General features: G+C 45.9%; 1 protein-coding gene across 2 annotated transcripts in view; it reads left to right on the top strand.

Moving 5' to 3' along the window:
• Positions 1 to 1,359: 1,359 nt before the first annotated feature.
• CNKSR3 (CNKSR family member 3) overlaps positions 1,360 to 14,838 on the top strand; it is an 80,824-nt gene continuing 67,345 nt past the window's right edge. Inside the window, exon 1 of one of the 2 annotated variants that reach the window (XM_023532156.1) lies at positions 1,360 to 1,981. In XM_023532156.1, the coding sequence (XP_023387924.1) occupies positions 1,930 to 1,981 (52 nt within the window). In that variant the 5' untranslated portion in view covers positions 1,360 to 1,929. The remainder of the gene's footprint in view (positions 1,982 to 14,838) is intronic. The other variant, XM_011362714.2, reaches the window with a different exon arrangement.

The raw sequence follows: 14,838 nt of genomic DNA, 5'->3' as shown, positions 1-14,838 counted from the left end.
TTAAGAACAACTACTCTACCAGAAATTTCGTCATTGCCTATGCTAAGTTTCCTGGTCTGCCAATAACTTGCTCAAAAAAAGTCATTGTATTTGATAACTGCATATCTCTCTGTTGTTGTGGTTCCTCAGTCCTATAGATAAGTCACATGGAAGGTGGGTCTGATGTTTTATTTTGTAAAATATGTTTCTTCTTGTTTACTCTGGCTCATCACACTATACAACAGATGCTTGGGGTTGCTGCTAGCCATCTTTCCAACATGTGCATCTAAACAGGCCTGTACAAAGAGTACATATCACAAAAATTCGACAAATATTTAATGAGCGCTGTGGCTGGCACATCGGAAGCATTCACAAATATTTATTGAATGAATAAATACCAGTCACACTTTCGAATCTGTACTAGGTGCTACCAGGTAGGTGGTAGAAACAGGGAGAGAAGAGAAAGCTCTAGATCAGGTAGAGTCTGTCTTCAAGGGGTTAACAGTCTCTAAGGGATGATGTAAATAAATAGCCATAATTGAACTTAAAAATCATTAATAAGTGACAAAAGAATCTTTATGAGTTGGAGGTAAAGCTCACTGGGGCTGGGGAGGGGACGCAGAGAGGGTTTGAAAGAGGAGAGGTCAATATTTGAATTTAGGCTTTTCCCACAGATCAGGGGTAACTCTGGTCCAGATTGAGTTCTTTGAATGTGGAAGGGCCCTTCTCCCGTCATTTGCTGAAATTGTGCAAACGCTGCTTTTTTTTTTTCTTTCTTTTTTTTTTTTTTGGCTAAGAACTTCCCTTCACGATTGATGACTAAATCCAAATGAGCATTAGCTCACTTTGCGAATATAAATACTATTATACGGCAATGTATAACGCTAAAAGCTACTCACTTATTATGATTCATTCTGGTGGCGAAGTTGAGATACTGCAGTGAGTTAAAGATTAAGAGAGTGAGTTAAATTGCCACTCTGTCACCCAAAATATTAAGTAAAATAATTTTACCTTAAAAAAATTAAAATCAGGAAGGCTTAATTGCACAGCAATAGTGATACAAAGCATTAAAGACGAACAGAACACGAAGATCCTCCTGTGTGTCTGCGCGTACGGTCGCTCTCATCGAGACAGACTGACTGTTCTGCTCTGCTACCAACAGGACCCGGGCCTCGCGGGAGCCAGCGGGCTCCCGGGGATGCGCGCACCGTCTCCAACCCGCTCCTCGAAAAGGAAAGTGCGGCCCGGGACGCTCCGGGCGTGTGCGCCTAGGGCCTGGAGAGAGAAAGTAACGCGAGTCGCCCGTTTCGGGCGGACCCACCCCCTCCCACGAGTTTCGCTAGGTCGTCGGCCCCGCCCCCTCTTTTATTCCGGGAGCAGCGACCCGAGCTGAACTTTGTAACCCGAGCGCTCCGGCTCTGCCCGGCTGCCTGCCCCGGAGCTGCCTAGAGGGAGGCGCCGGAGGTGGGACCTGCGGGCGGGAGCGCTCGCCGACGGCCGCGCGCGCGGAGCGGGGGCCCGGGAGAGCACGCCGCGACCAGCGGGCGCCGGGGCGGGAGCGGCGGTGCGGAGGGGCGGCTGCGAGCGGCCGAGCCGAGGCCAAGGGCTCTGGGGTGTCGCAGCCCCGAGTCCCCGCAGCTGCGATCGCTCAGGAGCCGCAGCAGTATCGGGCTCCCTGCGGCGGCGGCGGGAGGAGGAGGAGGAGGAGGAGCTGCAGCTGGACGGTGGCAGCTGGAGGAGGAGCCGCACGCTGTCCCGTGTGCCGGGAGAGGGCCGCGCCGTTCCCGCTGAGCCGCGCCGGGTGACCCGCTGACCGCGGCCATGCAGCCTTGACGGGGCGCTCGGGCGCGCGGGGACAGCCGCGGGGCGCGCCCTCCCGGGAGCACGGCGGGGGCAGGCAGCAGGACTTTACCTCCGCCTCTAGCCCAGCTCGGAGTGAAGCCATTTACCATGGAACCCGTGACCAAGTGGAGCCCTAAACAAGTGGTGGACTGGACGAGAGGTGAGCGGGCCCGGGGTCGCGGCGTCTCCAGCCCGGGGGAGGGGGCGCACGGGGGCACAGGGCAGGGGGTGCTCAGCTCCTTCTGCGGGCGAGAAGCATTTGAGAGCGCAGCGCGGTGACAATGCAAACTTCTTCCGAGGGGCCTGTGCGCCCCTAGCTCTTGTGCCTGTTTCTGGGGGTGCGGGTTGTGGCAAGCCGAGGGGAGCCCCATCTTTCAACCAGGGAGTAGCGATGGCCTCTCTAGGGAGGCCGAGGCTTGGGGGTGCCGGTGTCGGGACGTGGGGGCGCCCTCCCTGCCTTGCCTGGGTGCGGTGCCCGAGCCCCGGCTGCCTGTCATGGAGCGCAGAGGCACCAGGCGCCTTTGTGTGGGTGACTCCCCTCCGACCTCATACAGATGCCGCCTGCCCGGAGCGGTAGCCCTCATGGCGGGGCGGTCGGACAGGTAAAAGGAGACTCTGGCGACTCGCCGAGCCTCTGTTTTCTTTGGAGAAGGAGAGAGGGCGGCACAAGAGCCAAACATTGAAGCTTTTCGCGCCCGCGAGAATCCTTGAGCCAGGCTCCCCGGGGCTCGGTGACTTTTTGCTCCGGAGGGCGGCAGCACCCCCGGTGGCGCTGCATTTTTAGGCCACATTGAAACTCTGGGAAGAAGAAATCTGTTTTGAACCGCTGTCCTGAGTTATGCCGTATTTGGGATGAAAAGCAGTGAGATGGGGTGGTAATGGGTGACTGAGCAGGGGAAGAAGCTTGTACCCTGAGCCGTCGCAATTACTTTTTACTGTTTACCAAGATTTCGAGGGAGAGGACACAGAAGTTCCTGAAGCCTCTTCGTACTATTCCAAGGGAACGAAGTCCACCAAGAACAACCAATATTTCATGCCCTCTCCGCCCCCGCCCCCCGCCCCCCCCCCCCCCCAGCTCACATCTCTGTTTCAAGTTACTGTTTTTGTGTTCTGTCTGCTCTTCCAGGTGAGGAATGATGTCCTTTCTCAATAATAACTAGAATTATATAGCGCTTTACAGTTTGCTAAAGAGCTCTCTCTCTGTTATTGCTCTTGGTCATCACAGTAAGCCTGTGAGGTAGGTGATACTGATAAGGTGAGGTCATCTTTCAAACTGTCTCACCCATGGCTGGGGCATCATGAGCACCGATCATCTGTCTCTGCATCTCATTTCTCTTGCCTGTTACACGTAGACCACGTGGAGTGGGACATGTGGGAGGTGTCAGTGGGGCATATCTGACCATTTCCGGCACTCTCTCCTGAGAAGAGGTTGGTCCCGTGACCAAAATCTCCTGGGCTCTTATTTAAAATGAAGATGAAAACAACAAGTACTTGTACATTGAGTAAAAAGTGAACAGCATCATCAATGCTTGGTACAAAACATTAACTTAAAAGCTGTAAATACCCAGACCCTATTTTGAAATGGGGTTTGTTCCCCCATTCAAGATACTGCCATGTTTCCTATCTAGTGACTTGACCAGACTGAGTTGGTTGATCTATTTTACCTGTCTGTCCATCATAGAGAAACCTAAAAAATTGATAATTTCAGCAGTCTTTGACCTTGAGAGCTGCTCTGTCCAGTATAATAGTAGCCACAGGTGGCTCTGAGCCCTCGAAATGTGGCTAGTCAGAACTGTGATGTTCTGTAAGTGTAAAGTACGTGTGGCATGTACATGTGAACTATTCCATTAGTAAATTTTCATACTGGCTACATGTTGACACGATAGTATTTTTTTTTTTTTTGGCATATTGAGTTAAATAAAATTTATTACTAAAATTAACTTGTTTATGTTTACCTTCTTAAATGTGGCTCCTAAAAGAATAGAAAATTACACACGTGGCACACATTCGTGCCTTACGTATCTACTGCACAGTGTTGCTCCCCAGTAGAGAAAGGGTTACAACTTATCACCCTGGCTTTCTTGAGCCTCTGCCAGCCTACTTGATAATGTACAACCAGAAAAATGGTAACAGGCACACAAGAAGATTATGGAGTGAGATCTTCACACTCTCGAGATTTGTCTTGTTGTTGTTGTTGTTTTTTTTTTTTGAGTCCCTCTTGGGATTGAGAGAGAAGTGTAAATTCATATCCTGTTATGTTTGTTTAGCATTTAAAAGGAAGAGCTGATTCAAATGTTTTCGAGATCCAATTGCCTGGACATTGTGACTTGGTTGACATTGCTTTCATCCAGGGAAAGTTTCCTCCCGACCTGACAGCCACTGGGTGGTTCAGTGTCTTGGCGCCTTGAGCATAGGATACTGATCGGGTTACATACCTGTGGTTAGCACGTGGCAGCTTTATACAGAAGGCTTGTGCCCTTTTGGACCCTTAAGTACAGCCTCCTAGAGTGACCTGGACACATTCTGTGTTTGAATCTAGAAAAGATAAAAGGAGAAAGTATGTGGCTAACTCTTAGATGACAAGAGGCTACATACTCCCAAATTGCATGATACATTACTTGAATATTTCTCATAGTAACAATGTGAAAGTATTGACTTTTTAATTAATTACTGACACAGGCAAACATGTTTGCTTATAGGACTATTTTTAGCTGTCTTTGCTAACGTCTCTACCCAACCCCTATTTTATAAATATATCTTACTGATAAGCAGCTCTTCGTGTAGACTTTGCCACTCTTGGTATCCCGTGAGTGTAGCTATCGTTAGGAGCACTGTAGAGAGCCTGCGATTTAGGACAATCTAAGTCTGACCACAGTCTACAGCTTTCTCTCCTATTAACGTTGTTTGGTGGCCGCATGCATTAGGAGAAAGGTCGACGTCTACAGAATGAATTAATTTGGCTTTTATTATTATTTATTTTTATTGATCTTTAGCTGTACTGTCATCAATTTATCATCATCTTCGTAGCTCCTCACTAAATGTTAACAATGTTTCAGGCGTGGGTTTAAGCATTGTACAAGTATTAGCTCATTTAATATGCATAACTACCCTTTAGGTAGGAACTATTATTTCCATTTTGCAGTTGAGGAAACTGAGGCACAGAAAGGTTAAGTACCTAGACTGCAGCTGGGAAGTGACAGAGCAGCGTTTGACCCCAGGAGGGTTTGGCTTCACTCCATTCCATCTTAGGAGGTTCTTGCCTGGGTCATGCCTGGAAGACTCCGAGGATCTTCACATTGATGAGGTGACCTCCGGGATGATTAACACCACGTGCTAGTTGGGGAGAGCCGTCTGGTATATATGTGTCTTATCCTACATATTTGATATATGTCAGGAAAGGTATTTGTAAGTCAAATTAATTCCTGGTTCATGGCACCTTGCCTTTCAGATAATTCAGTAAAGGCTTTTGCAAAGCAGATGATCTTTTATAATGCGTATCAGAGAAGAGTAGGGTCAGCTGCACATAACAGAAAATCCAGTTTACAGTTGGTTAACCAAACGGGAGTGTTGATTTTTCTTGTAAAAGAAGTCTGGAGATAGGGAATCCAGGACTATATGGGGCTCCGTGGTACTGTCAGGGCCCCAGGCTCCTTCTGCCAACCTGTTCGGCCATTCTGAGCACGGGGCATAAATGCCTCAAGGCAAGATAGCGGCTCCACCTCCAGGATCACGTTCCTGTTCCCAGCAGGAGAAGGGAGACCTAGAGAAGACAAAAGCCTCTTCCTTTAGAGAGTTCTTCTAGAAGCTCCATCACGTGATGACTTGGCTTAAATCTTAGTTGCTAGAACTGTCACATGGCCACTTCCCGCTACAAGGAGGCTGGTCACTGTCGTTTTGGTTTTTTAGGACCCTGAATAAAATTAGCATACAGTAAGGAAGAAGGGGAGAGTAGATATTGGTCCGCAGCCAGTAGTGTTTGACACACAGTAATTTACAGGTACCGATATTCATAGATTACTTCTCAAAGTTAGACACATATCACAACGTCCCACTTATCCTGAGCCTCTGGGTCAGCCCTGTTTTAGAAATTGTGTTCTATTTTCCTTCTCAGGTCCAAACCTTAACTTAGATGTGGTCTCATATTGTAAAATGCAGCCACCCACGTTTGTGTTTCTACTTCCAGGCCATGGGTGGGTTGGGGGGGTGGCGGTGTTTCAACGAGGAGGGCCACTGGTTTGTCTGAGCAGCCCAGTCCCTCCTGCCTTCGGTCATCGATTGTCTGGAATGGGCAGGCTCTCCATAAGTGTGTTGCTGAGTGAGTGCATCTATACAACTAGCTGTAATCCCAGAATAGAAGTCTTTCAGACCGGCTTCTGGCGCTGCTAACGTGAGCGCCATTTCCCCATCACCGACAAGAGTAAAGGCCTGAGCCTGTGGGACTCGGGGTGTTTGCCCCTTCTCCGTAATCTGGTCACGGGCGTTGTGTTTCCCTGTCATGTGTGTTACTGCGTGGACGTCAGCAGTCTTAAAGTGCCTCACCGTTTGGTCATGGAGGGGCTAGAATTTGCATAGAAACTACAGAGATCAGTACATTGCAGGTCAGTTGTTCTTAGGCCCTTCCTGCCATCGTCCTAATGGAGGCCTTCTTTCTGTAATCCTGAATGCAGTCAGGTTACACATTTTCCTTTCCCCGTTCTAGTCACCGACAAAGGGAGGTCTTTTCCTTTTTCAGTCGTAGATCTGCCCTTCGGCCCTAGGTCAAGATCTCTTCTTTTTATCCTGCTCTCTTCTCCGTTCTGTTCTCTCTCCTGGACTTCATCTATGGAGATTTCTTAATCGTAATAATTGAAAAACATTCACTGAAGCACGTATTACGTGTCAGACACTGGGCTAAGTGCTTCGTTTAGACTTCTTCATGCGATCCTCAGAAAACCCAGTGAGGTGTACCAGGTGTACCAGCTATTATGAGCCCATGTGAAAAACAAAGACACCAAAGCAGAGGGAATGAGAGAGAGCAAGGTGTGTGTGTGTGTGTGTGTGTGTCGGGGGAGGAGGATGTGCTCAGGGTTCCCCATTTGTAAGCAGTGTTGTTCTCAGATGCTCTTCTTCCCTCCATCACTCCCCTGCTTGGGCCTGTACCAGGCAGTAGAGCGTAGAGGTGAGAGTGTGGGCTCTGGCCTCAGACTCAGTTCCACCCCTGACTGTGTGATCTTTGTAAGCTCTCAATAAATTACCTCTCTTTGTTTTTATTGCTTCCTCTCTTTTATCCCATAGCTTCAGGACATCAATTATTCCTTCCAGGCAGTCAGGTCCGTCATGTTGAAGAGATCTCCCCGATGTTGCCCGCTGCTCTGGTCAAGAAGGTTCTGGGGTAGCTGAGTAACAAATGGCCTCTTGCCAATATCATGAACCTTCTTTGGGTATATTTAAACTGTATTTTCTTAACTTTTTTTCTTGTTGTAGCTGGACTTCCAGTGAGCATAGCATTAGGACTGGTTCTTGCTGTCTACTGCTGACTCCTGTCTGGCCCCTGGTCCACGAATGGGCATCTGTGTCACCCGGCAGATAGACATCCAGAATCACAGGCCTGCCGAATCAGGATCTGCATTTTAGCTGGATCTCGGGTGATCGGTGTGCTCATTACTGCTTCAGAAGCACTGCTGTAGCACGCAGCTGCAAACACGTTTTCATGCTTTGTCGGCAGGTCCTGCTATCTGATCTGATGTGGCCTCAGTCTATTTTATTTAAGTTCTCCAGTGATGACACTTAATTTGAAGATGCTTGGCTTGGCCACTAATTAAGCAAAAAGGCAATCTTAGGGTGTGTGCTTGTATTTATAAGCACCACCTAGCAACAGCGTTAGGGAATTCTCAGCCAACTAACTGAGACATTTCCTCTGAGATTCCTTACATCTTTTTTTTTTTTCCCCTTGGGACTTGAAGCTTTCCCATAACAACATTCATTCATTCATTCATTCATTCATTCATTTTTAAAGACATGTGGTAAGAAGGCTGTTGTATGGGGGGCCTGGGCACTGCAGTTGAGGTTTGACACAGGATCCGCAGGTGGACTGGAGGATGGGTTGGGCGTTTGGCTAGTCACACCCTCTTACAGTCTGACTACATGGGGTTCGACAACGTTTTCATCGTTGATGGAAGATGATCCTGAATGTCATTTCAGGAATAAATAACCAGGGCCTTTCTCAAAATTTGAATGTATGGGTCGTACTGAGGCCAGGCGTCTCAGTTCTGTGTCCTTGGAGACTGGGACGTGACCTCTTCATGCCCAGGCCTCACCTGTATGCCTCCCTTTTGTGATCACGTGGTTGCGTAGAGCTGCGAGGACCTCTCTTTTCTGTCCCACCACTTCCATGTCACCGTCTCGATTTTTGACCTCTCCTGGCCTGTTGTGTTCTGGCTCTGGGACATTTGTGTTCTCACCTTGCTTTGCTTCTTTACTCTCATTTTGTGTTATTTCTGGAGTTACCACCACTGGCTTAGCTAGCTGTCATGTAGGTTTTTAATGAATAAAGCAAGTTTTATAGACACGAGCTCTGCAGAGGTCTTCTGTGGTTGTTCCCTTCACAAGCCCAAGACGTGCAGAGCAAAGGTGCATCTTGTTGCAGATGAAGAAATTGAGGCTTGGGAGGTTAAATGAACTGTCCAAGGTCAAAGGCCTGGGATTGGGGCGAGACTCCTCCGTCCAGCCCCTGGTTCTGCCTCTGGCCAAGGTGGGTACATTCAGTTTTCTCCTAATCGGCAGGAAGGGGCGACTTCAAAGAACTTGTCACTTCTGTGTTTCTTTATGATCTCTTCAGGATTTACATTCACGAGGCACGTACCTTTTCTTTCTTTCATTTCTTTTTTAAAATTACACAGCTTAAGCAGGACCCTACATGTTCTGGATCTGACTTTTTAGCATTCGAGGTACTTACTGCCGGTTATTAGTTTTTATTGCAGTTGGTTGGGTTTTATCGTTTCAGAATGCAGCTCAGTGATGGAATGGATCATTTCTTTTTTAAGTCTCTTAATCTAATTTTTATCTTTATTTTGAGCATCATGTCGCAGAGTTTTTTTGTCTGATACAATTAATTTCTGTTTGGTAGAAACACACACACCCACACAAATACATTGAACTTTCTTAAACAATATCTGCCATTTTTATGGCCCTGTTTCCTGCTTGCCTTTGAATCTTCACAACTCCTTCATTTTGACTGCTTTGGGGGAGAAGGTCAGGCAGAGATAGTGATCGATACATACATAGGCTTTGGAATAAACTAGAACTGGATTCAAATTCTCTATCTGACACTAAATGTTTCAAAACCTTGGGTAAATTATCTTCTCCAAGCCTGCCTTAGTTTTCCCATCTATAAAATGGTATCGATAATAACCAACTCACAGGATTTTAGTTAGAATTAAAAGAGGTAATATAGAGACAGCACTTTGCATAATGCACAGCATATAAATGTTAACAAACTAATTATTGGCTAATTCATAATAACTTCAAGCTAATATATAATTGGATTATTTGTGCTTAAATATTTCATGTTGTTTCGGCTGATCGTCACCTTTCACGTGCTTACTAAAAATTTAAGATGATTCTATCCTTCTTTAATTAGTATATAGGTGGTAAGTTAAATCAGCTCCATTTTCTGTGTTTCTCAGTGTTTGACACTTTCTTCTCCTTCCTCTGAGGACCCTGTTTGTCTTACATGACGGTGGGGTCCCAGAGGGGTATAATGGTGGCTCTCTTGGAGAGGGCTTAGGAGGAATACTTAGGTTGAAGACAGATTCCACCCTGTGGTTGGAAGAGAGTTTCATTCAGTCACCAAATAGTTCCTGAGGACTTACTAAGTTCCAGGTGTCATTCTAGGTGTTAGAAATCCAGCTGTGTTCTAGGTAACGGGGTCCACCTGGGTCCCTGCTTTCATACGGTAGATGCGGGGATGAAAAACAACAATCATAACACAACAACCACTACAACAAAACTGGTGAACAGGAAAATATCCACTACTGATAAGTGCAAAGAGGAAACTGAAGCAGAGATGTGAAGGTGAGTGACTGGGGGTGGGGACGACTTCTGTGGAGGGCATCATCAGGGAAGTCTCTCCGAGCAGACGACATTGAGGCATGAATGACAAGATGGAACCAGCCATTGGAAAATTAGGGGAAGAGCATCGTAGGCAGAAGGAACAGCTAGTGCAAAGGCCTGAGGTGCAAATGAGCTTGGAGCGTCTGCGGGAAGGACGTGGGACTCGGGGAGGGTAAGGACAGTGGAGCGGTGGGGGGTGGGGCTGAGGAGAGAGAGACACGCAGAGGCCGCATCACGCAACGGCTTCTAAGTTTTGTTCAGGTGTTTGCAATTTTTTTCGAGTTGTTTTGGAAAGCAGGGGAATGACATGATCTAATTTGGATTCCTGGGGCAGAAATAAATACTTCCAGCTGGAAGGCATCGCAGGGTTCTGAAGATGATGGTATCTTGGACGAAGGTATTGGTGCGTCCAGCATTTGAAAAGCCAAGTTCTAGGTACAGTTGGTTCATTGATAGCGTCACATCCCATTCATTTTGAAATTATATTTGAAGTGGGGGTGGATATAGTTGTATACACATTTCTTTCCCTGGCAGGTTAAGAGCCCTCCCCTCATCCTGATTCTTCTCTCGTCATTTAAAATGGAGAGCAGCAATCTGTCTTTCTGCATTCACACGCTTTGTTCGCATTGTTGTTCTTTGCTGGCACGTTTTGCTGGGAGCTACGGTTTCTGAAGCTGTTTATTCATCTATGAATAGGGTTTTTGTGAAAGTGGACTTAGCCTAGTTTGTTTTCTTTGACATCAAATAGCTGATTGAACAGTTTTTAAACCTGGGATCAGAAGGGCAAATGCAGTAGTATTTATCAGAGCAAACAAGCTCCTCAGAATGCAGTCAGTAGGTTGAAAAAATTGGAAAGCTTTCTGTATGAAAACTTAAAAAAAATTGGAGTCAAAGGAACTGATAGATCTGATTTAAAATATTTTACTCCACTGACACTCTTAATTTGGCTTTAGAAAATAGAGCCATTTTTGTTTGTATAGATGGTATTTTATGAAATTTTCAACAGATAAGAGTTGAACCCATGTTTTAAATCCATTTCCACTTCTCAACAGAGGAGGACGGAGTGGGAGGCAGTCTTAGAATCACCTGGAAGCTTTCTCTCACTACATACACCTAGTCTCCCCCAAACCCCCTCCTTTAAGGATAATATCTGTCAGCCCTTTTAGAGGAAAACCCCTGCATGTTATCCATCAGCAAAGGCCATGATGATGATAATCTGAATCATGCTTTCCTGAGGAAAACCTTTTTAGTGAAAGGAAACGTTCTATTTCCTCTTTTCAGAGATTTGCAGCTCGGGGGAAATTCAGTGCTTTTGGGTTTAGGAGTGGATGTGTGTGTGTGTGTGTGTGTGTGTGTGTGTGTGTGTATGCCTGTCTCTGTGTCCAGCTTTAACCTGTGTTAATTGAATACATTTTTATGCTCTCAGATTAATTTCACATTATTGCATCTTAAGGACTACCCGGAGCATGATCTTTGAGATAGAGGAAAGCTAGCTGACTGTGTAGAGTGGACCAGACTTCACGTCATGAACGTAACACCTGTTGAAATTGTCAGCACCGTTTTAACATGAATTCCAGTTCGAGTCTTAAACTAACCATGAGCAGATGATATGACTGTGAGTAGCATTTGTGAAAATGACTGACTACACTAAAGCCCCAAATTGTTCATAATAAGTATTTAAAAAGCCATAAATATTCTTTGCTAGCAAGACGTCTGGAGAGTGGCATATGGTATGAAGTGGTTTGGCTGTAAGTACCCCTAGGCCAAGTTGAAGAATCTTATAAAAAGCTGATTTGTAGAGAAAGACCCTTGTTGGAGGTGAAGAAATTCTTCATTCTTATTGGCACTGTCTAATCAGGCAACTTAATGAGCACTATAAGTATCTGACTATTGTATCTGACTCCTGATATTTTTAAACTGAGATTTTCAAGAGACCCTTTCCCAGCCACATACCTGTGGCACTTCCCAACATCTTGTCACTTTTGTTCTTAAACTTAATTTTTCAGCAATAGCATCAGCCCTGGAACTTAGACATGTAAATGCTCAGGCCCCACCTCAGACCCACAGAATCAGAAACTCTGGGAGAGGGACTCGGCACACTGTTGCGACAGATCCCTCGGGTGATTCTGGTGCTGGCTAAAATTTGAGAACTACTGGTCTTTAGCTCTCCTGTGGAGTGTACAAAACTGTGTGGTATAAGGCAGGCAGGCTATCCCCATGATTCCTGTCTACAGCTGGTTTTTAGCTAATACCTGATGATTGATGGGGAAGAACTTTTCCAGTAGGGATAGTTGTTGTATATTTCAGTGGATGAGTTAGTGCACCCAGGTCTGCGAGTGTCCTTTCTGCAGAGTGAGCAGGGAAGTTAAAGCTGTGCCACCCCAGGCCCTGGGATCCTTTGGTTCTGTTCTTCGGTGAGAGCTCAGCCCCAGGAAAACACAGGAGGAGTCTCTGAAAGGACCTGTTCAGGTTCTGTGTGGAATTTCCAGACCTTGCTCTTCTAGAACAGAATGTAACTCCCCCCGCCCATTCCATTTTGAGAGAGAGTAATAGTTCTCTCACTAGCGCTCAGGTTTTGGCTTTGAACAATATGTGCAGTTGCAAAGAGAACTGAGGGAAAGGAAAAGCAGAAAAGGGAAATACTCAGGGTGGCAAACATGTTGCAGCTCAAGGTGAAAAGCTCTCTTGTCTGAGTAGCAGATGGGGTTTGAGAGCCCCCGCAGTTGGCAAAGGCCAAAGAGAGTTCAACATAAAAAAGATACTGAAACTGTGAACAGGCTGAAGACCAGGAACTGCACCGAGACTTGCAACAGGAGCTGCAAACTCAGATGCCTTCAGGGGCCAGGCCGGCAGTGTCAGAGAGTGAAATGTGGGGCATGGGAGACATTAGGGAGTGGTGGAGACTGTGGCAAATACAAAGACACATTCATTGCTCGGTTTCTGCTGACAGTGCACTCACAGATTCCAGGTCTTCTGCTTTTTGTTTTGTTGTTTTCAAATGAAGCTGGAATCGGGATTTCGATGTAACATTTCCCAGTTTTTACAACACTGTCCAGTTTTGGGGACATAAAACCAATAGATCTGCAGGCCAGTTTGCAGTTTGCTCGGTGGACAGCCATGTTAATTGTCCAAGTGAGAAACATACCTATAAACATACCTCTCTGAATACAAAGAGCTATATATTATTTAGTAAATCTGTTTAACTATAATTTGATTTTGCTATTTGACTAATGCTATTATTTCTAAAATTGCAGTATGTAACTCTGCGAAGGTATTGTTAAGCCAGAAATACTCATTTACGTTGATGAACCTGGCAGACCACTGGATAGTTACTCTTCAGTGTAAAACCAGGAACTTGTCTTCTTCTGATTGAGCTGATTTTGCCGTTGGCTGTGTGGGATTGGCCCCTGTGTGGGATTGGCCTCCTGGCAGGAGCTGTTCTGTTTGTACAGAAATTAGGGTATATGTTCCAAGTTTCTGTGCCGATTTGTGGTTTCTTGTTTGAGTTAGTAAGTTACCAGTTGTTCAGGTCTTTCTGTGTTCACGGTGTTCTGCATTGGGACACCAAACAAGAAAAGCACTAGCTTTAGTACTTAAACTGGAGTGGTACCCATTCCAACTCACAGTCTACAGACTTCTCAACAAAAATGACGGAATACATTAACCTTTCGGTTTGCTTTGTGACCAGTTCATTCATATGTGTGTGTGTGTGTGTGTGTGTGTATCCATATATATATATACACATACATACATATATAAACATTTACATATTTTCACATACATAATACATGAGTATACAGACTATACACATATGCATATATATTCATTATAGATGATCTTTGTTATACCTTCATTAATTTTTTATCTCAACCATTAATTCCCTTTAAAAAGCTTAAAAAAAATATGTATTTTCCTTTCTCTTGTACCATTTACTCAGTTTCATGCTAGGGACAAAAGGCAAGTTAGATACAAATGAAGCCTTGTCCATAAGCTGATGGTTTCACAGGTGGGCAGCAGTTAGCAGGTGACATTGACTGGGATTCTCTGTGCACTAGGCCTTTGCTATGGCTTTTCATGAATTGTCTCATTTAGTCCTCACAGGGCTTATTTGACAGCAGCACTTTTATTGTGTTCATTTTAGAGTTAAGGAAACCAAGCCCCGACCTGAAGCTGCATAATTAGTAAATGGGGTTTGAAAGAAAGACAGGGTTCACTTACCTGTCTTTCTTTCCAGGATCTTGACCCCTCAAGTTTTGGCTGCCTTAGCGACTCTCTGTTACCTTTAGGAAGCTAGCCTGTATTTTAAATTTCTTCTTTAGTCTTGTCTGCGTTGGTTTGATAACATGGTTAATCCAGCACAGCCAGATGTGTCCAGCCACATTGTTTGAATGCAAGACTTTGGGTGTTGGTGCTCAGATTTTAGCAGGTGTAAGAGTCACTAGTACCGACCAAACAGTTCCTCGCCCTGACTGACCGTCAGAGAGTTTGCTAATGCGGGTGCATGGTGGGGCCCTGAGAGCTGCCTGTTTAGCAGGTAGCTCTGCACGTCTTTCTCAGGTAGTCTGTGAACCACAGTTTGGGAGCCCCTGACTTATAGGAAACTTGTTCTTAATTTACTGGGTAATAGGGAAATAGAGTTTGAAAGGGGGCGTATTGCTACCAAACTGTAGAAACATGAGGAGGGGTGACTAGCTCTTGGAAGCCTTTAGGGTAATCTCTTATTGGGAGTTGAAGGGGCCTGAGCTACAGCAGAGGCCTTGGGAAAGAGAGGAGGGAGGAAATGCCGAGAGAGGCACAGGCCAGGAGCAGCCCGGAAGCTTTTGCATGGTCTGAATGTGGACGTGGTGAGAGGGGGCCTTGATGTCCAGGGTTTGTGCCTCAGTGCCTTAGCACGGCGGTGCCATTAGAAGTGTGTTGAATTCTGGG

This window comes from Pteropus vampyrus, unplaced genomic scaffold, assembly GCF_000151845.1.
Source record: "Pteropus vampyrus isolate Shadow unplaced genomic scaffold, Pvam_2.0 Scaffold78, whole genome shotgun sequence".
Lineage (NCBI taxonomy): Eukaryota > Metazoa > Chordata > Mammalia > Chiroptera > Pteropodidae > Pteropus > Pteropus vampyrus.
The sequence above is the reverse complement of the archived record's forward strand: the minus strand, read 5'-3'. Positions and strand labels throughout refer to the sequence as shown.